Below are 21,631 nucleotides of genomic sequence, written 5' to 3' on the forward strand. Positions count from 1 at the left end.
CTGCAGTTGAACAGCAGCACCCATGGAGGGGTCAACTCCAGATAAATGAATGCTGCTGGTAGCCATGTTAGCTTCCACAGTTTCTTAGTGAAAATCTGAAGGTTGAGAAAGGAGCAGTACTACAGTGAGTAGGTACTCATCAGCTCTGCTTCCTCTTCCACTTGCCCTGCATCTAAAACACCTCACAGGAAAGATCCCACAGAGAACAAGCATGCAGAGACAATGTCCTAGAAGTAGCACCACTGGGAGTGTTCCACCCAGATAAAGGTTCTTCCACCCACCAAAAAAAAAAAAAAAAAACCACAAAAACAACCTGAAGAGTTGAGATGGGCCAGTTTTTGAGACACAAACTGAAAGTTTGAACACCGCTGCTTTCTTCAATTCAATGCTGAAATGAAAGCTTAACTACTCTTGATCTCTAGTATCCATCCCTGGTCAAGCATGTTACAAGGGAACATGGACTACAAAAGAATAATTTCTGGCAACTATTTTTTTTCTTGCCAGAAAAGATGACCCACTATTGGAGTGCAAATCCTACCTGAACTCTTGAAAGCTGTGACAATGCTTCCTCTGACTCACATTTAAGAGATTCACTTAAAATAAATATTGTATATGTATGCCACAGAATTCAGACATAAACCTGCTATCCACCTAGCATGGTGAAAAGCTTGGTATCTGAGCCCTTTAACTATCAATATGTTTTGTTTTTACAGCTTTTTATCTAAAGAGTCTAATGTTGTTAGTAAAGCTGTTCAGTTACTGTGGACACCCAGCTGCTACGGTCTAATTATAATGATGGGCAAGGTATACATTTAATTTGTCATTTAGGGATGACAAAGCATAACCTGCTCGTGATTTCTCTTTACCTGTCACGGGTTAGTCAGTCACATCTCAATTGTGAAAAATATTCATACCTCCTAGGTTTGATTCCAAAAAGTCATTATCACCATTAATACTCTGTTTATTGGACTGTATATCTTAATTTCTTGGGAATGTTTGGAATTTATTATTTGGAACTTAGAAATAGATCAGTTAAGTAGATAATTGTATATTTCATTGAGGGTTGGAGAAAAAAAACACTTTTGTAGAACTAAGTGTTTTAACAAAAAATAATTTATAAATCTTACCTGCTTTTTTCTTGAAGTTGCCTTGGGCAACAGGCTGGCTGACAAAACCGATGAAAGTGGAGAGCAACATAGCTCAGGAAAAGGGTTTGGAATTGATGGGATTGCCAACACATCAAGCTCTTTCTTTTTGATCCTACATCAACAAAATGCACAACATGGTTTACATAAATACAGTATATATTAGGACATTAATATTAGGGGATTTGCCACATTAGTTATTGGTCACATTACTAGCACTTTTTTTGTCAAAAGGGGGTACTGATTAAAATGCATATGATTAATTTTGCACATGTAGGATTTCCTTACATCCCCAGAACTCTCCCATCTCCCGCAGTGTTGCCAATTTAGTCGTTTTCCAACCCTCCCCCGTAAATTTAACACCCTTCTCTAATTTCAATTAATGGGGAAGACTAGATTAAATCCCAGTGACAACCCATGGTTGTAAAGTTAATTGCTAGTGTAAATCTTTACAGCACCAGGGTTTAAGTGTGTCCATACCGTCCTCAAGTATTGCAAATATTCTCAGTTCCCGGATTCTTACGCATATGCTTAACTTTACTATAAGGAGTAGTTCTATCTGTTTGAACAGAGCTACTCATGATAAAAAGTAAAGCACCTGCATGAGTTTTGGTGGGGTCTGGTCCCAAGGTGATTCATAGCTTGGAATTTCACGTAGGAAAAATATTCCCTTCTGTCTCTAACTGTCTCGGTGTTTGTCTTCTTTCTTTAATAACTCCTTAATTAGCTATAAGACTCAGTATAGGGTCATGTTTTTAAAAATCTAACTTCGTATTTGTTTCAAATACCACCAGCCAGTACCTGCGAGAGTTTGAGCAGATTACCACTTCCATAATCATTTTGCAAGAGCCCTTATGCATTCATTTAAAAAAATAAATAATTTTAACCAGCAACATCTAAGCTTTTAGAATGCTGTGCACACTACATTACACAATTTTCTGACATGTAAAATATAAATTTGTGCCTATTCTTCTAGGCAATAGAAATCAAAACACCATAAATCTTGATTTGATTTTGCAAGCATTCCTTCCCCGCCCCGTTCCCCAGTTCTGGGAGTTGAAGACGGGTTAATATTTAACCTCTTAGTTACCTATATTAGTGTCATTCTATGGGTCACTTGTTAATTGGTATGATAAAAATGTTTAGACTCGTCCACATCATTAAATTACTTTTGAGGCTGCTTTTATTTCTTGAAGTATTTAGAGAACATTAATTTACAGGGAATAGATAGTGTTTAGCAGGAGTGGAAAGTATTGTGCTCACAATGTTTTGAAGTGTGTGAGAAGTTAATGTAGACAAACTATCAGACACTTCATAAAAGCCTAACAGCTCTCTCTCTTTTAATACAAGTTGAACTATCTTCCTTTTGAAGCATGAGCTTAACAACTGGTGAAAGTACCTGGTACAAATATCACTTAAAGTGGTTATAACTCTTACAGAAGCGGCTTTAATAGTAGATGTTCCTGGCAAATGGAGTGCTCTGATCTTACAAGCTGGTTCATTTCACTTTTAAAAAGTGTGGTGTATAATGTTGCCCATAGCCTTGCCAGATCAAGTTCTGAAACTACAAACAGCAATATTAATTAGGTCCAAAAAAAGCCAGTGGAAGTTGATGGCTTGTGTGAAATATTTTTCTGCTGATAAGATTCAATTTTAAAACCCTTTAAAAAGTAAAACGTGGATTAAAAGCTCTTAAGGGACAAATTAAAGAAGAGAAGACCTAAAACATTGCCACATAAATGATAAAGGTCCCTATCCTGCAAAGACTTGTGCGTGTACTTAACTTTACCACTGTAAGTAATTCCATTGATTTCAGAGACTACTCGCAGTAGGAAAGGTAAGCGTATGCTTAAGCGTTTGCAGAAGTGGGGACTAACGTTTGTGTTCAGAGCCAATAAAAAAAAAAGGTGGGGGGGGGGATTTTAACTGAAGAAAAAGGTGCTTCCGCTACAGGATACCGCACATCTCTTTCCCTTTCCAGCTGCGACTTCCTTACTCTGCCTTGGATGTGGCAAACCTTTGATAGTATTTTCCGAAAATTGTGCGAACAGTTTTTAGCCTGTTCCTGTCCGACCCCACTATTGCTCAGACATCAGACCTCTGCGATGGCTTCCTCGGGTTGGTTTTGATCACACACCACCTAGGCGTAAGTAGCATCAGAACAGGGTCGTCGCCTCGTGTAACCAACACACGTTCACCTCCGAGCCTCTTGTCGCCCGGAGCCTGCCCGCAAAACGCCTGCGAGGCTCCCGAGGGGAGGCGGCGCGTTTCTAGGGCGTTGCGGTGGGCTAACGCTTCCCTGCTGAAAGTGACTCTCTCTCTCTCTCTGCCAGATCCCGGCAGCTTGGAGACACCTGTAGCCACACACAGAGCGGAGGGACAGGCGGCATCCGTCCGGCGGAGACGCTGCCCCCCACCCTTCAGCCTTACCTGTCCGGCCCGAGCCGGGGCCCCGCCTGGGAATGGGGCACAGCAGGGGGGAGGAGAGGAGCCCGCTGGGCTAGCCAGGGGGAAGGAGCCAAGTCACCGCTGCTCTCCTGGGAGGGAGCCGGAGTCTCTGCAGCCCTCCCTGCGCTCCGCGGCAAATGTGGCAGCGGGGCAGCCATCGCGGCGGCGCCGGCGGCTCCTCCTCTAAGGTACCATCCTCTGGCTCAGCCCAAACGGGAGGCACCGGCAGCAGCTGATCACTAAGGCAGTAGCGGGAGTGCCGGCGGGCCGGACTTGTAGGGTGGAGACGTGGGGGGCGGGGGGAGCGCGGGCGCCGCCCGGGCAGCAGCAGCCCCCCAAGCCCCTTCCCCAACTCACGTGCGGCAGGAGGCCGGGCTGCCCCCTGCTGCCCGAAGTCGCCCCGCGCCGCCGAGGCACCAGCGCTAGGGACCCCGGGCGAGGGGGCTCCCTAAACTTAGTGCCCCGCTGCCCGTCCTACCCCAGCACGGCCGCGCAGCCAGGGGACCCCGTCAGCTGCGCAGCAGCCAGCCCCGGAGATGCCCGGGGACAAGGGCGGGCTGGAGAGCCCACTCCAGAGCTGTGACCCGCCGGGCGGGGTCTTATTGGGGTCACTCTCCTGCCGCGCCTCGTCGCCCTGCGCAGCGACAGAAACAGAGACACAACTAACCCTTAACGTACTGAGGGGAAGGGCAGTTTTGTTCCCGCTCGGCACCTGGGTACATGGGCGGTTCCTTGTGAGAGTCTCTGGCTCCCTGGCCAGCTGCAGCTCCTTGGGACACTTAGCAATGGGTTGACTCCACCGCGGGTTGGGTAGGCAGGTGGCTAAGGCACTAACCTCGGCTCAGGAAGCCTGGGATTCAATCCCCACCTCTGTCCCATTCCTCCTATGGGACCTTGGGTACTTACTCTCTCCCTGGCCCCCTTCCTCTTCTGTAAAAAGTACGTTAAAATCTGCCTTTCCCCCTCGCCCTGGACTTGTCTGTTTAGTTTGTAAACTCCTGAGGCAGGGATTGTCTCTGACTATGTGTATGTACAGCCCCAGCCCAATGGGGGTCGAGTCATCCTTGGGACCTGTGAGTACTAATACACATTTGCCCGGAGCCACCACGGAGCTTAGATGCCTAAATTCCAGATTGAGGTACTACTGTGAGCCAAAAAACCTCCACTCAGCTAATTAGGTGCCTAAAATCACTAAGTGCTAACATTTCAGCTATAGAAGTTCCCTCCCCACCTAAATTTCTACCTCTGAGCATGCATATGGCTACCTCAGGCAGGCAACTAGCTGCCTATATCATGCCTACACCCCAGCAGGATCCTCAAACCATAGGACGATAGGTGTTGTCCCGTCTTTCTTTCATGCAGGGTTTGATCGAGTAACTCCACGCAGAACTCACCCACTAGTGGGGAGAAAGACCGGATTCCTTATAACTTTTAGCCCAGTGATTAGGGTATTAAACCAAGAGGTAAGAGATCCTGGTTCAGTTCCTTCTCTTGCCTGATGATGTGAAGGAATTTGAACAGGAGTTTCCCTCCTTTCAGAACTACCCCTATTCTGCTGTATCTCTCTCTCAATTGCTTCTGTTGAAACCAGTCTAAGCCAGAAACACTGCAAGTGACTTTATAGTCTAGGGTTTAGGGCACCCATCTGACAGGTGAATAACCCCTGTTCAAATCCCTTCTCATCAATCTCTTTGTGGAGCTCGACCACTAATAATACACATGTTCCAAGTGCTTTACAATTCATTAACTAAACTTCCCAATACTTCTGTGAGATAGGAATGTATTTTTACACATTGGAGCAGAAAGAAATGAGCAGATCTGGAAAAGGCAACACCCATGTGCCAAAACAATGAACTGATCCCAGGCTGGGGTTTGGTCCTTCCAGGAATGCGGACACATGCAAAAAGATTATACATCCTAGCTGGAGGCTTGAGCGTGCCTGGATGCATGTTCACAAGCATTCCTTGGGCTATATCTATTCAAAGGGTAGTGTAGACATACTACCATGCCAGCTGACTCGGGCTTGTGGGGTTCAGGGTAAGGTGCTATTTAATCACAGTGTAGACATTCTGGCTTGGTCTATAGCCTGAATTCTGGGACCCTCCTTTCTTGCAGGCTCCTGGAGCCCAGGCTCCAGCCCAAGCAAAAGCCTACAGACCATTAGCCTGAGCCCAAGTCAGCAAGCATAGGCTAGCTGGAGGTTTTAATTGCAGTGTAGACATATTCAAAGAGCATAGAGTCAAATTGTGAGTTGCACTTTTGGGGCAATATCCTCAGATTAGGAAGCCTAACTCAGACTCAGTTTTATATGCACAAAACTCAGATTAAAAACATGACAATTTCCAGATTGTTTTTGGTCAACACTAAACTGACTACAACACAAAACACTTGAATCACAAAACTTTAACTGCACAGAACTGACTACATGAGATGCACTCATGCTACTGAATAGGAAATAAAGTGTTCGTGAAAAGATTAGGGCCCACTCCAACTCCCAATGAAATATGGAGAAGTACATAGAACTCTGGTGGTATTTGAGTTAAAGAAAGTAAATGTTTTGAGACTAATGAGAAAACAAAAATAAAATGTTTCGGGATAAAATGTGTTTTGCTGTTTTTAAACTCACTGAAGAAATCCAGATATGGAGAACAACATTTTAATTATTAAGTGAGGGATGTTCTAAAATAGGAACAACACCAGCAGTTTTCATTCTGTCTTAGTTAGAGATGATTTTCCATGAGGTGGATAAAACTAGGAATTCTCCATCACTCACACTATGGCAGTTGAAAATTTGGGCTGATGAATTCTTATATACTGGCTTTTGCAAATGTATTCTGAATGTAATAGCATCTAATGACTCATTATAATTGGCTGGTTGATGTAATGGTGTAAAAGACTGGCAGGATTCTCCTATGAGGAGAGACGGAATGGCAGGTTTATTTTTGCTGACTCACTGAGGCAGGTGTGACTTGTTAAACTCCACCAGGGGAGAATATGGTGGGTATCAGAAGAAATAACTTGTGGGTAGAAAACTAGGATCTGGGGTAGATAGGAATCATAAATACTACGTTTAGTCTGATGTTTATTACATATATAATATAAAGTTAAACTATAGAAAGAAGGCAACATCTAAATGGCCACAAAATCTGTATAAAAAAAAAATTTGTTGGAGCAGGATAGGGACTGAGACTGTATACATGGTAAGTCTTTGATTTCGTATATAGTAGTGCAGTTAACTGGATAATTTAATCGTTTATATTCATCTTTTGTTAAAGAAACAAAACTTTTTGAAAATTAACGTATTGAAAATACATTAAAATAGTGAAATATGTTCCAACACTCCAAACTTCAATCGAGTATTAATAGCTCACAGCAGTGCAAAAATCAGTTGCAGGAAGACCATAAACAAAGGGTAAGTGCTATTGATATTCTGGTTCTAATTTAAAGGGCCTTAGCAAGGAACTAGAAGAAATTTTATGTAAAGCCTTCCCCCTCTTTTCATAGCCTTTGATGCTACTTTGCACTTATATTACCTTCCAGAGGAGAATCTATAATGGAAATTTTACAGATGAGGAAACAGAAGCAAAAATACATCAAGTGACTCACCCAGGGTTGCACAGGTAATATAAAATCAAGCTCTCATGACTGCTAGGTCTGTTCTTCAAAACGTACGACTACTTTTCCTCTCTATTTTGATGTCCTTTGCATTCCACAGAATGGAAAATGCTGCCTGCGCGTCATTATGGATAACCTGAACTATGAGTACTTCAGTCAGAGGAATACACTAACATTCAAGAGTAACCTTCTTAAACCTACTTCACTGAACAAGTGCATTTTAAAAACCATGCTGAAGGTAGAATAAAAAGCAAGTTGCTGCTTGAACTTCAAATCAAAATACAATTTCATCAGTTGCAAGGACCTTAGTTATACGTCATCCATTGGCCTCACATGACTTTACCATAAATGCTCCAATAAATTGCTTTGCTACATGTCTATCACTGAACTGGGCAGTAGTAACTCTGCATCACTCCACTTCTTGCCTCTTCTTGGTTCTTGTTCTGCTAAGCCAGAGGTGAGCAAACTACAGCCTGTGGGACCCTCCTGCCCGGCCCCTGAGCTCCTGGCCTGGGAGGCTGACCCCGGCCCCTCCCCTGCTGTTCCCCCTCCCCTGCAGCCTCAGCTCACTGCACTGCCAGCAGTGGCGCTGACCCATGGTACTGCGCGGTGGCATGGCTGGTTCCAGCCGGGCAGCACGGCTGCCTGTCCTGGTGCTCTGGTGCTCCAGGCAGCGCGGTAAGGGGGCAGTGAGTGGGGGCAGGGGGGCATTGGATAGAGGGCAGAGGAGTTCAGGGTGGTGGTCGGGGGCAGGGGTGTGGACAGGAGTCAAGGCGGTTAGAAGGCGGGGAACAGGAGGGTTGAATGGGGCCAGAGGTCTGGGGGGGGCAGTCAGGAATGAGAGGAGGGGTTGAATGGGGCAGCAAGGGGCAGTCAGGGGCAGGGGGTCCGGGTGCAGTCAGGGGACGGGGGGGGTGTTGGACGGGGCAGGGGACCCGGGGGGGACATCAGGGGGTGAGAAGCAGGGGGGGTCAGATAGGGGATGGGGGCTAGGCCACACCTGGCTGTTTGGGGAGGCACAGCCTCCCCTAACCAGCCCTCCATACAATTTCAGAAATCCAATGTGACCCTCAGGCCAAAAAGTTAGCAGAAGGGTGGGCAAAGCAGAGGTTTTGCAAAACTAGCTCTGTAGAGAACCTTCAATCCCCATCTCAGTAGTATTACAGTTTCCCCTTTCCTCTTTCATTTCCCATCATTTCCATGATTCCATCACCAGAGTAGCAATAAGATGGACACCTGAAGGCAAGCGAAAATGAGGCTGCCTGAAAACAACATGGTAAAGAGCTGTGGAAACCAAGCTGAAAAGCCTGGGGCACAGCTGGGGAACCATTGACAGACTTGCCAGAAACAGACAGGAGTGGAGGAGCTTCGTTGCTGCCCTAAATGCCAGAGGTGTAATAGGAACATGATGATGATAATTTCCTCTTTCATAGCCACCTATTGAGATCAAGAGCAGGTGGGGACAAGCCCACCCGTGCCTGAAGATCCCTCTCCCAGCCTAAAGGGAGGAGCCACTGAACCCAAGCCTCAAATGATTCTGGGGGACAACTAATAAGAAACAGGGACAGGAGTGAGGTCATAGGGCCATAAGCAGGGAACCAGATAGGGCCACTGAGCAGAGAACCCCAGACAGTGCCCAATGTTCCTCAAAGGTGTCTAGGAAGTCAGGGGACACAAACCAAAGGAATTCTGCCTGGATGCGTGATGGAATGGAGAAACAGAAATAAGCCCCACAGTCTCAGAGCACCTCCCCGTCCACCATCCTCCTCCTGTTTTCCTCTTTCATAACCTGGTAGCCTGTTTGCAGATACAAAATGTCAGTTGTAGATGTTGTGAAAAATAAAATTAATTTTTTTTAAAAAAATGTAACAGATTGAAGCTATTCAGAGTATGCAACTCACAATCAGAAGACTCCAAACTCTACAGTTCTCAGTTTGTGTGCTATTCACGGCAAACCAATTTGAATAATAGAACAAAGTTGTATTTCTAATTAGCAGAGAGAAAACCTTCATAATTAGCATCAGAGGGAAGTTAACCAAGCACACCACCTAACAAGCTTGCAGGTAGAATAATTTCTTTTTCCTCTTATACTCCATGTATTTGAGAACAAACTATACTGAATGAAATGGATTTTTTAATATAAAGGTTTCCAACTCCAGGAATGGAATTTATTACAGAATTAGGCCCGGTCTTTCATCTGGATCTACTAGGGTGGTCTCCGGTGCCTGTGATTCTCCACAGGTATCTTAATGCAAGATTGAAATGTTAGGTAGGATATAGATATAGGAAAACAAAGGGTACTGGCATGAATCATGCTGACAATGCTTTGTTCTTGGCTCTTTTACATAAACCATTGATTACCAGTTATTTATGCCTTCATCATCTCCCTGATGTATTGCAGCAATGAGATATACCTGGGCAGGAAGCCTTCAACACTAGGAAATTCCAACTAGTTCAGAACTCAGCAACACTTTATATGAACTTAACAAGCCTGTCTTCCACTCTCTACACTGGCTTCCCATAGATTTTTGAATCAAGTTCAATGTCTCAGTCCTTCAAAGCACTCTGTAGACTGGGTCCAGGTAGCTAAAGGTCCATCTAAATCTCTGGGATGACCCTAGTCAACTGCTATACTCCTCTGGCACAATGTAGCTCAGCTTTAAGAGTAAAGCACTTCTGTACAGAATACAGAACTTTCACCGGGGTGGTCTGAAAGTGTGGAATTAACTCCCTCAGGAACTAAGGACCATCACAAACCTCCTCACTTTCTGCTCCAAATACAAGGCACATTTTTGTCCTGAACATCTCCTACATTTAAAAAAAACAAAAACACACACCGTACCAAAACAAGACACTTTTCTGAACACTCTTGTCCCTCTAGGGAGAGGATGAGAGATCAAAGAATACATGACAAATGTGTAATCACTTTACTTAATGTACTACCAGAAGGTGCTCTGATACTGCAGGATAAGTGCAGTATAAAAACTTAGGTTATTTAACCCCTACAATGCCATAGTTGTCCTTGGGGATGGGGGGGATGGGACTAAAATGCCTTGGCCAATCAGACTAGCACTACTAGGGCTAGCCTGCTTTGAATTTTCAAATTCTTAAAATGCTGTTACAATTAACATGTACAATATATTACTCAGTAAAGAGTTTCTTCTTCCTTCATGTGCATGTGTGTAGTGATGGACAAAATGTTGTTAGTTAGCCAGTGAATCTCAAGAAAATGTGCTGTGATATATCTGTGTTTTGTTTTAATCACAACATTTCACTGTTTGGCTTGTACAGGTATGGGGTGTGCCCTTAAAACTTAAGTACAAGATTTAAGAAGTAAATGGTGTTATAACCAATGGAAATAACTGTGTTCTCCACTTTTACTCTTCCATTTGAGGATTTCAGAGAACTGTACAAAAATCTTAATTAAATTAAGCCTCACAACAACACTGTGATGTATGCAGTATCACTTCCACTTTACAGATGGATAAATTGAAGCACAAGAAAGTTAAGTGACTTGCCATGGTCACAGAGGTTATGGCAGAGCCCAGATCTTCTGACTCCCAATCCTGTGTTTTAACCACTAGTCCTCCTGAATTCAATTAAAGTATTTAAAGGAGTGATCCAAATGATTTAAATTACTTTGAATACAGATTAACTTTACTCAGCTAACAATGCTTATCCTTGACTCTGACAGCCAAGTATGCTGTGTTGCACAGCATTGTTCTTTCCTGGTATTTCCTTTTAGAAAGACCATTACACAGCTTTGAAAATTATGTCCCATCTGCTTGGACAGTACTTCAGCAGAGACAAAGTTATTATATAAACATTGCCATAGCTACAAAAAGGCAGTTTCTTGGCAAATGGTGCATACATCTTTAAAAAGACATTTCTCTGTATATTTTGTGAAGAGTTTTGGTAGTGTAGAATCACTGAGCATCCTGCACCACACACAAAGTTAGAGCCCCTTAACAAAATGCATAACTTTTTATTAAACACAGAAGCAACATTCCAAGGAAGAGGATCAATACAGTCACTTTCATGTTTTCAGAAGCAGCTTCTAAGTAATGCCTACATTGCCCACATCATGTATTGCAGTGCTTCCCCTAGTTTAAAAATGCTCTCTCACTTGCCTGCTTCCAAGAGGCACACTTAGAGGTCTTGTGGATGTATTTTAGTTCTTTTTAAAGAAATCAATAAGAATGAAGGGAAAGCTTGAGCAGAGCTGGCTTTTGCATCCATCTCTGAAAGCAGTGAGGTCAGCATTCATTCTTATTCCAGTAGCAAGTTCCATAGTTGTAGTCTTCCCATAGCATTTTGAACAACAGGCCAGGAACCTCCTCCTATTGCTTGAAAGTTTCATGGAATTTAGCTTTTATAGGAGGTTATAGTTCAATTCCATGCAGGACTTTGAATATTAGGACAGTTACCTTGAAGTCCATAAATCAAATCAAGACTGGATGCCTTTCTGGAAGATATGCCTTAGTCAAACACAAGTTATTGGGCTCAACACATGGTGACTGGGTAAAATTTAATGGCTTGTATTACACAAGAGATCACAAAGATGATGTAATGGTCCCTTCTTTCCTTAAACTCTATGAATCTGTGAAGTAGACCCTGTGTTCAATGGGAACTTTATGCAGGGGGCAGCATAATGGGATGATGCATTCCTGGTTATCTGCATTGCTCAATGGGCAGCTTGCTATGTTCTCATTAAACTAGAATTTCCTCAGGGTATGAAGGTTCCTTCCTAGTTACACAGAGTTGCAATAGTCCAATCTAGATTTACAAATGCATGGATCATTCTGGTCAGATCTGTGTTCAATAGGATCAGATGCAATCTTCAGCCAGACACAGGCGGATTAAAAGTTTTTTGCTGCTGTAGCTGCTGTAGCCAAGTGCAATGCAAAGTCTACATGGATCTATCTTGGCAGTCACTCACCAGCAAATCTCCCTCTCATGCCAAGATGCAACATTGCAAGGGCTCTGTCACCCCCACTACCCCCACCCCATTAGCCGATTTGGTTCTGTCACTGTCTTCTGGGTGACTTGACCCTCTGTCCAGGTCACACTTAAGTTCAAGCCCTTTTCAGGGTAACAAACGTCCAACTAAAAGTCCAAAGTCCCAACACATGATCCTTCAGCCCTCTCTTGGGCTTTTCCTCAGCCATCCTCTGGACTGTCTTCAATCCCACTCTGAGCTCACTAGACCATGTGTAGGGCTTTTGTGCCCCTTCCTTTGGGGCTGATAGAGAAACCCAGTTGCACCCTTTGCTCTGGGTTCTAGTCCAGGGACCCTGTGTTAAGGAGCTAGGTCTGCTTCTTCAGATGTGCTGCTGTTTCCCTGGACTGCTTCCTACCTCTAAGCCCCTTGCACCATTTCCCATGAACCGGTGGTTAATACAATCAATTCTCTGGTTCCCAGGCTTCTCCAGCTTCAACATAGGTCTTCTCAGCTCCTTGTAACTCCCTTGGGACACCAACCGACAGTCTTGTAGGATCTTGCCCCTCTTCCAGGGTCTACAATAGGGCTAACTTCATTCCTGTAGCTTCCCCATGGTGCTTTTCCACAAGCAAGGGGACTCTTCCCCTCCTCTCTTGTGGATCTCCTCACTCAAAATTGAGTCTTCACACACCCCCTCTTGCTTTATAGGAATAAAGTTTAGAAATAAAGGATAGAGTTAATCCTTATTAGTTCTCTCCACTCCAGGTGCCACAAAATGGGCTAGTTGGCCCTCAGACTCCCTGTTAACCTTTTATTTGCCAATGTCTGACGTACTCCCCATTACAGGACTCCAAGGCTTAGAATCAATTTGACCATGTGATGGCAGATCCCTTTGATGGAGGGGATTGCAATGGAGGAGAGGAAGAGTTCTAGGCATTTCCTTTTTCTCACTAATATGACCTCACTCTTGTCTAGATTCAGCTGAAGTCATTCACCCTTCACCTGATATGGATCTCACAAAGGCATTCAGAAAGCTTAGAGATGCTACTTAGAATATGATGTTGTGATGCTTGGCCAGAAAGGGTTAAGCATCCTGCAGGATAACTGACCCAAATTCAACCCTTAGAGACATTTTGGTAGATGATGTTTGTGTTTTTACATATATATTGTTAATGGTTAACAATGTAATCAAACAGTCCCTGTCTATTGTGTATTCTGTTAATTCAGAGATTAAAAGGACATCTTAACATTTAGATAAACTGTAAACGTAGGATATCACTGTATTCATCTCTCTTTGAAATGTATAGCAAATCACCTGAGAATGATGAAAAACAGGAAATTACCTTACGTTAATCTACGTAGATAATTACCAGTGATGCTTAGGAAATAGATCTACTTCAAAAGTCCCCATAATTGCCTATTGTTTGCCAAGGACTCCAACCTGTCAAGAGAAGGCCTGAATCTGTATAAAACCCCCTTTGGTCCTGATCCTTTTAATCTCAGAGCTGCTTCATGCAGAGGAACTTTAAAACCAAGACTGAGGTCTCCAACCCTAACCTGGAATCACCCTGAAAATGGACATTGGGCTATAAACTAATTCTGAAAGAACTCTTTGCAACTACAAAGCTTACTACCTCTACTATGAATCTATATTCATGTCTGTATGTATACTGATCTTTTAACCAATACACTCTCTTTTTAATAACTTTTAGTTTAGTTAATAAGAATTGGGTGTAAGCGTGTATTTGGGTAAAATGTGGAATATTCATTAACCTGGGAGGTAACGTGCCCAATCCTTTGGGATTGGTAAAACTTTTTTATATGATGAATACGTTTTTCAGTAATCCCCATCATATTTGACTTGGGTGTCTGAGTGGAGGCCTAAGGCTGGGTTACTTTAAGGCAACTGTGTTGGCTTCTGGGTAACCAGTGAGGTATTATAGAAGCTGTTTTGTGCTATTTTATTAAATCCAAGTATTGGAATATCCACCAGCTCTGGGGATTGTCTGCCCCATTCTTTGCAGTTCACCCTAATTGAGTGACCTCAGTTGGCTCCCCTGGGACTCCAATCACAGATGTCCAAACTAATTATACACAATAGAATATTAGGTGCAACAATATTACTCTTTTCTGTTCCCCAGCATTCCTAGACAATCAAGATAGTAGTTTACATGAACTCAAGCTTAAGCCCAAGTGAATACACTATGATGATTAACGCTTTAGTTATGGGACTAAAATAAAACTGTGCAAAGCATATGTCTGCCAGTGGACAACAGCAAACAACAATATGTAATTTATAAATTAACTAGTGCAGTTGAACAAGTGCTATTTGTAACATCAGTGTACTGCTGTATCCTTTTAGCCTGCTTTTGGAACTCCAGCTCTTCACAGAAAAACATCACCGCTGACATATACACCTTATACATATCTTACAAAAACATAATTAATGTGGAGGTCATATTGCAGATGCTTAGCACTGCACTATGCTCTTCATGCCCTTCCAGAACATTAGTTTAATTCCCAAACTCAAACATGGGAAAACCAGAGTTAAGGTCCCCTTCAAGAAGGTTAGTGTTACAGAAACAAAGATTGGAAAATGGAAATATAGAGCTAAAGTGACTCTTCCCACACAACAACCTTAACTCTGCCCTAAGTAATCTGTCCCCCAGGGAGATCAGAGTACCTCACTCCTCCCTCAGTCTCTGCCAATCAGCAGAAAGTACACTCCGGATCTGTGGTGTCACACAAAGCACAATCAGAGTCTGTTGGACTGTGGGAATAGGGACATTGATTAGGAGTTGTGTTGGGCACCAAGAAAATGACAAGTTTGTTTAGGGCAGGGCAAGATACTGTTGTATTCCCTTTCCCTATTGCTGTGCCCGCAGGGGCAGAGCCATGGTTAATATGGCAAATTTCAAGCCAATCTGAATGTAGCATTTTGAAAAACTGACAAGCTGTGTTTCTATCCTGCTTTCGTACCAGAGAGTGCTTGCAGTAGACCACTTTATATAACCAGAATGAAAGTCTAAGAACTTTTTAAAAACCTTTCATCATAGGTCAGGTTTTCTAAGCCTTTTATCATTTTTGTTGCTGTTCTCTGGATTCTCTCCAATTTATCCACATCTTTCCGAAAGTGTGGTGCCCAGAATTGCTGAGACCTCACCAGTGCTGAGTAGAGTGGGACAATTACATACAACACTCCTGTTAATACAACCCAGAATATTAACTTTTTTCACAACTGCATCACACTGTTGATTCATATTCAATCTGTGATCTACTATAACCCCTAAATCCTTTTCAGCAGTACTACCACCAAACCAGCTATTCCTCATTTTGTAGTTGTGCATTTGATTTTTTTCTTACTAAGTGAATACTTTCACGTCTTTATTGAATTTCATCTTCCTGATTTCAAACCAATTTTTCTTATGTCTCAAGGTCATTTTGAATTCTAATCCTGCCCTCCAAAGTGCTTTCAACCTCTCCCAGCTTGGTGTCATCTGCAAATATTATAAGCATACTCTCCACTCCATTATCCAAGTAGTCATTAATGAAAATATTGAATAATACTGGAACCAGGACTGACCCTTCGAAGACCCCATTAGATATGGTCTCCCAGTTTGACAGCAAACCATTGATAACTACTCTTGGAGTACAGTCTTTCAACCAGGTGTGCACACACCTTATAGTAATTTCATGGAGACCACATTTCCCAGGTTTCCTTATGAGAATATCATGTGGGACTATATCAAAAGCCTTACTAAAATCAAGATATCACATCTACTGCGTGCCCCCTATCCACTAGGCCGGTAACCCTATCAAAGAAGGAAATTAGGTTGGTTTGGCATGATTTGTCCTTGACAAACCCATGCTGGCTGTTCCTTATAACCCTATTATCCTCTACATGCTTACAAATTGATTGTTTAATAAGTTGTTCTAGTATCTTTTCAGATATCGAAGTTAGGCTGATTGGTCTATAATTTCCCAGGTCTTCTTTGTTCTCCTTTTTAAAAATAGCACTGCCATTCTCCAGTCCTCTGTGACTTCAGCCACCCTCCATGAGTTTTCAAAGATAATTTCTAATGGTTCTGAGACTGCCTCAGATAGCGCCTTAGATCCTCAGATAGTCCCTAGGATGAATTTCAACAGGTTCTGATGACTTGAATATATCTAATTTATCAAAATATTCTTTAACCTGTTCCTTCCCTATTTTGGCTTGCTTCCTTCCCCCTTGTTGTTAATATTAATTCTGTTGAGTGTCTTAGGCCTATATTCCACATACCCCCCCCCCAGCTCTGAGCTCAAAAAACATTATAAGGATGAGAAAATTTTAAAAGCTGGTCATTATGGGGGCACTGTATCTCCTTACCCCTGGGACCCACCAAATCTATACTGGCCCTTGGTAGCACAGCACTTTTCAAATCAATATGTCTATGCATGTGCATCTTGAGTACTTTCAAAAATTGGGTCTTAAACGGACAGCTCCACTGAACCTTAACAATAGAGACACCACCATTCCTCAAAAATAACAGAGCAAAAACAAATGCTTATCCAGATAGATAGTATTCCTAGAATACAGCCCCTTCTTTGCAATTTGTGATAAAATATCCACCACCATCTTTAAAACATCATCTATTATCAAGATACTTAGCACTCTCTGGTACCAGCTAATCCCCTGAGTTTGCCCAAGGGAGGTCATATGAGGTAATCAACTCTTGCTCCCTCTCAATGGTTTTACCAGAGGGCAGCTTTAAGGTGACTGTTGTATTCAAGAACCTTTGTAAAAGCAATCTACTGCACATGTTGTTTTAAAATAAGAATGTTGACCCAGAGGGAAGGCAGCAGCACTGAGTTATTAATACAAGTGGGTTTAGGAGCCACTTCTAAGCCAGCAAACTAGCTAAGGTACTTTTATGACCCTCTTCTACCACAGGATCTGTGCACCTCACACTCTTAAATGCATTTATCCTCAGAACGCACCTGTGAGGTCAGGAAGTGCTATTATCCTATTTACATACAGGGAACTTAGGCACAGAGAAACTAAAGGCCTGATTTTCAAAGGTATTTGGATGCCTAAAAATGTAGATCGGCACATAGTGGGCTATTTAAGCCTCTAGGAATGAGTTAGGCATTTTGAAAAATTTCACTAGATGTTTACGCCTTTAGGCACCCAAATACCTTTGAAAATGTGACCCTAAGTACGTGACCTTCCCAGAGTCACAAAAGTCGGAGAGGCAGTAAAGAACTGAACCTTTGTCTACTGAGTTCAAAACTAGTGTCCTAATCATTGGACCTCCTCTCAACCATAATAATGTTTTATACTTAGTTTCTAAAGAAACAGAATCATAGATTCCTAGAAACGTAGGACTGGAAGGGGTCTGGATAGGTCATATTATCCAGTCCCCTGCACTGAGGCAGGACTAAATATTATCTAGACCATCCCTGATCTAGACCATCCCTGACAGGTGTTTGTCTAACCTATTCCTAAAAACCTCCAGGGACTGAGATCCTACAACCTCCCTAGGTAATTGGTTCCACTGCTTAACTACTCTTACAGTTAGGAAGTTTTTCCTAATGTCCAACCTAAATCTTCCTTGCTGCAATTTAAGCTCATTACTTCTTGTCCTGTCCTCAGAGGTTAAGGAGAACAATTTATCACCCTCCCCACCCCCTTTATAACAACCTTTTGCATACTTGAAGACTACTATGTCCACCCTCAGTCTTCTTTTCCTCCAGACTGAACAAACCCAATTTTTTGAATCTTTTCTCATAGGTCATGTTTTCTAGACCTTTTATAATTTTTGTTGCTCTCCTGTGGACTTTCTCCAGTTTTTCCATATCTTTCCTGAAGGTGCCCAAAACTGGACACAAAACTCCAGTTGAAGCCCTGTAAGTGCTGAGAAGAGTGGAAGAATTACTTTTTGTGTCTTGCTTACCACAAGCCTGATAATACATCCCAAGAAGGAGTGCCTGTCTGGCCTGTTGGACTGGGTAGTTGCATGCTCTGACCAAGGGTGAAGAAGGTACAGGGACTGTGGGGAAGTGGCCCAGGAAACATAGCAGCATGGTGAGAAGTTAGTCGCAGCATGAGATTGCTATCTACAAGGTCCCTAAGTCAGGACCCAGAGTAGTGGGTGGGCCTGGGTCTCCCCAATTTACCCCTTGGGAAGTGGTAGGATTTGGACCACAGTATTAACCCCTGGAATGGGGAAACGTGGACAGTGACACGGAAAGAGGGCTGAGTCATGAGGAGGATGATGGGGTTCCTGAGGCTGGGAGAAAGGTTGTAGGCAGGCAAACAGGGACAGAGTGACAGTGTGAAAACCATGGACGGGAGGTTATAGGCCTCAAGATAAGCCCCAGAGCAACCAGGATTAGGCAGCAGACCAGCAGTGAATGATGAGCTCCATGACAGGCCTATGTGCTCTTGTTTCTACCACTGCACAGGAAACCTGAATACGATTCCTTGTGTAATCTGCAAACTGTGCCTTTCCTTGTACTTTAATATAATGATCATTCACACAAATCTAGTTTTGTGATTTTTCTGAGGGTTATCTCAGTATGGGTATCACATCACTGTTTCTAATTAAAACTATATAAAAACACCAAGTATAACAACAAAAATAAATAATTTAAAATCACCGTGTACAGGTTTCTAAGGCTGTGTCTACGCCAGGGATTTTTTTCCCAAAATTCTCAGCAGTGGTGGGAGATAGCACCAGATGGGAGCCCATGTGGCTTTTGGCATTTTTACCTCCTCCTTAGGTCAGTGAAGATCCTTTAAATACAAACATCTAATTCATTACTGATCATTTTATCAGAAACATCAAGCTACCGAAATTCCATAGAACTGTTGGATGATGCAGTGACAGCTACTGGAAAAGGGACAGTAAAGTGCAAGTTCTGCTGAGGTGAGGAATAAGAAATGCAGCCCCTCCTACTAAGATTTTCACTGTAGCAACTTGTACCCTGCAACTGTGGGATTCCAATGCCAAATGCTGCCACACATTGAAAATAGGGAAGCAGTGTAATATAAATATATAAACACAAGGAATACTAGTCTTGGCAGGCAGTGGTGCATAATTCTAGGGTTCCTGCGCTAGTATTTAGTTTACCCTGCTACATAGTTTAGGCCTTGAATCTAGCTGATTTTGAATTCCTTAGATTTCCAATTTGGAAAGCAAAAAGGCAAATACAAAACTGGGATATCATCATGTATGTGACTAGAACCAACATAGAAATGTTAGATCTTATCCATTAAGTTTCATTGTTTGCTCTGCATTCTTTCCAGGCTGTTTAGGAATTGTTGGATCCCAGCTTAGACAGTGAAATCTTTGTTTTTAATTGTCTTATTTTTACAGTGACAAATTCATAAGTAAATTTCTAATCCAGTTATTTTTGGTGTTGTGTAAATGATTACACAATAAATTGGTAATGTACAAGACAGTTCTAGAGAATTGTCTTTCACATGATGGCACTCTAGGGGATTGGTCCTGCTTTGGGCAGGGGGTTGGACTAGATGACTTCCTGAGGTCCCTTCCAATCCTGATATTCTATGATTCCAACCTGTCCTGAAAAGTCCTACAAAGTTTCTCAGCAGAAAAAGAAGGAAAAACTACTATTTTACAAATTCATAAACAATTTGTAAACACTTGAAATGAATAGAATAGAAATGAATAAATGCAGGTGATGAATCCGACAAATTTCTGAAGCAGAAGGATATTTTGAGATCTGAGAGTTGGCAGGTTATTTTGTGACTCCACTTTGTGAAAACTCAATCTGCAGAGCCCTATTGACAAATTAATTGATATAGCCATATGCCATTGTACTTACAAGCATTCTTAATTATAACAAAAATCAACCCATTCATTTTTTAAAATTTTGATCTTGGTAAAATTATAGCAAATGCATCTCACGCACCCTTCTAATCTGCAGTCTTTGAGCTTTCATCTCATCAGTCAAGAAGGGCCAGCCATGGTTGATCCTATAACTGATTCCCTCAGGAGCTGCACAAAGTGGTGTTTGAAACTCAGAAGTCATTTCCCTCTGAGTCAGAGGGCAAGTGGCAAAAATAAGGATTTAGCCTAATGCTAGGGGTCATCCTAGGTGCTGGAACTAGGGGTGCAGCAGCACCCTCTGGCTTGAAACGGCTTCCATCATATATAGGGTTTACAGTTTGGTTCAATGGCTCAGAGAATCCCCACTATACAAATTGTCCCAGAACCCCTGGGGGGTCACCGTAGGTCCTAACCACTAAAGATTCTATGGTGCTTTTTGTTAGCCAAAGCGTTGGCTAAATGCCAGTTCACATTTGGCCACCCATAATGGCTTTAATTGGATATAGTGTAGCTGGAAGTAGCAAGTCATTCACTACATTATGTTCCAAAGGTAATTCCATTTCAGCAGTGGGTGAAGTGAGTTGTATATATGCCTGGGCCCATTTCTGCTATCAGTTACATTCTTAGATGATTTAGGGGGGTTAAATGAGTATAAAGGAGGGGGGCAGAAACTGGCTCACTGTTTTATAACATCTTGGTGTCCCATTTTGGATGAAAAGCACCATTTAAATGTGAGACTTTCAACCCCTCTGTTTTCCAAAATGACATTAGAAGAAAAGTATGTTTCAGTCCATTTCATTAGCACAATTTCTTAAACTGGGGAAAACAATTAGTTAATAGGGAAATCTACTGAAGAGTAGAATGTTTCAGGTTGCTGCAACATGCCTCTTGTGTTTCAAGATTTACAGCACTACTGTTTATAAGCATCACTTCAGGAATAATATGTATTCTACTTTCATAAATGCCAAGTTAGACATTAATTTAATATTTTACTTTATACAAATTGAGGCTCAATTAAATTAACACAATTTAGTGTTTGAGAATCATATGAATGGAATAATTAAAATGATCAAAGCAGGAAAAGGGTACTTTTAACAAAATTAATAATAGAAAGTTTTCCAAAAGTATATTCTTCTCTGTTAATTCATTTATTAAAAAGAATGAAGTCTACTATCATGAGAAAAAGTGTCCTATCTTTTACAGCTTCACAGCAAGGTAAGAATTTCTCTCTCATGCTTTGCTGGGAAAAATGAAAGCTTGAGATGCAATTACTAAAGGTCTGGATTTGCATTTTTTCAGCAATCCAGGCAAATAAGAGCTGCTATGGTTATGATTATCATCATTCTAGAAGTCTCTGTTTACAGATCTTCTGACAAAACTGTTGGTCAACTGCTTGTTAGATACTTCTCTAGTTATCAAACATTATCAGAGTGGACCAAAAGGAGCAGCAAATTACTCTGGTAATGTGGTATATTCATATGAGGTGAAATTCCCCCACCCAATATGTTCTATAGATACCAACATGCACAAAGCAATTGGATGTTGTGCAGGTCACTAAGTGTGGAAAAAGGGGAAGCAGAATGGAATTCAACCCCCTGACCCATGGGTGGGCTACCACACAGCCCTCTGTAACTGGTTTATATATT

At 42.3% G+C, this 21,631-nt stretch overlaps 1 protein-coding gene and 1 long non-coding RNA gene across 8 annotated transcripts in view; one reads left to right on the forward strand and one right to left on the reverse strand.

Moving 5' to 3' along the window:
• Positions 1-4,167, reverse strand: part of GRB14 (growth factor receptor bound protein 14) — a 102,647-nt gene extending 98,480 nt beyond the window's left edge. For 3 of the 5 annotated variants that reach the window (XR_012154278.2, XM_073305651.2, XM_073305653.2), the window contains exons 1-2: positions 3,576-4,167; positions 1,128-1,260 (exon numbers count right to left, since the gene is read on the reverse strand). Coding sequence is in view for 4 of the 5 variants with exons in the window: in XM_073305651.2 (XP_073161752.2) it covers positions 1,128-1,260; positions 3,576-3,751 (309 nt within the window). In the remaining variant the exon portion in view is untranslated. The remainder of the gene's footprint in view (positions 1-1,127; positions 1,261-3,575) is intronic. The other 2 variants (XM_073305649.2, XM_073305650.2) reach the window with 2 other exon arrangements.
• LOC140895593 (uncharacterized) overlaps positions 3,221-21,631 on the forward strand; it is a 32,369-nt gene continuing 13,958 nt past the window's right edge. Inside the window, exons 1-4 of one of the 3 annotated variants that reach the window (XR_012154281.2) lie at positions 3,221-3,291; positions 3,479-3,781; positions 7,134-7,213; positions 7,309-7,740. This is a non-coding gene — a long non-coding RNA (uncharacterized LOC140895593). Of the gene's footprint in view, positions 3,292-3,478; positions 3,782-7,133; positions 7,214-7,308; positions 7,741-18,968; positions 19,059-21,631 lie in introns of those variants that run through there. The other 2 variants (XR_012154280.2, XR_012154279.2) reach the window with 2 other exon arrangements.

The sequence above is a fragment of the Lepidochelys kempii genome, chromosome 11 (assembly GCF_965140285.1).
Source record: "Lepidochelys kempii isolate rLepKem1 chromosome 11, rLepKem1.hap1, whole genome shotgun sequence".
Taxonomy (NCBI): Eukaryota; Metazoa; Chordata; order Testudines; family Cheloniidae; genus Lepidochelys; species Lepidochelys kempii.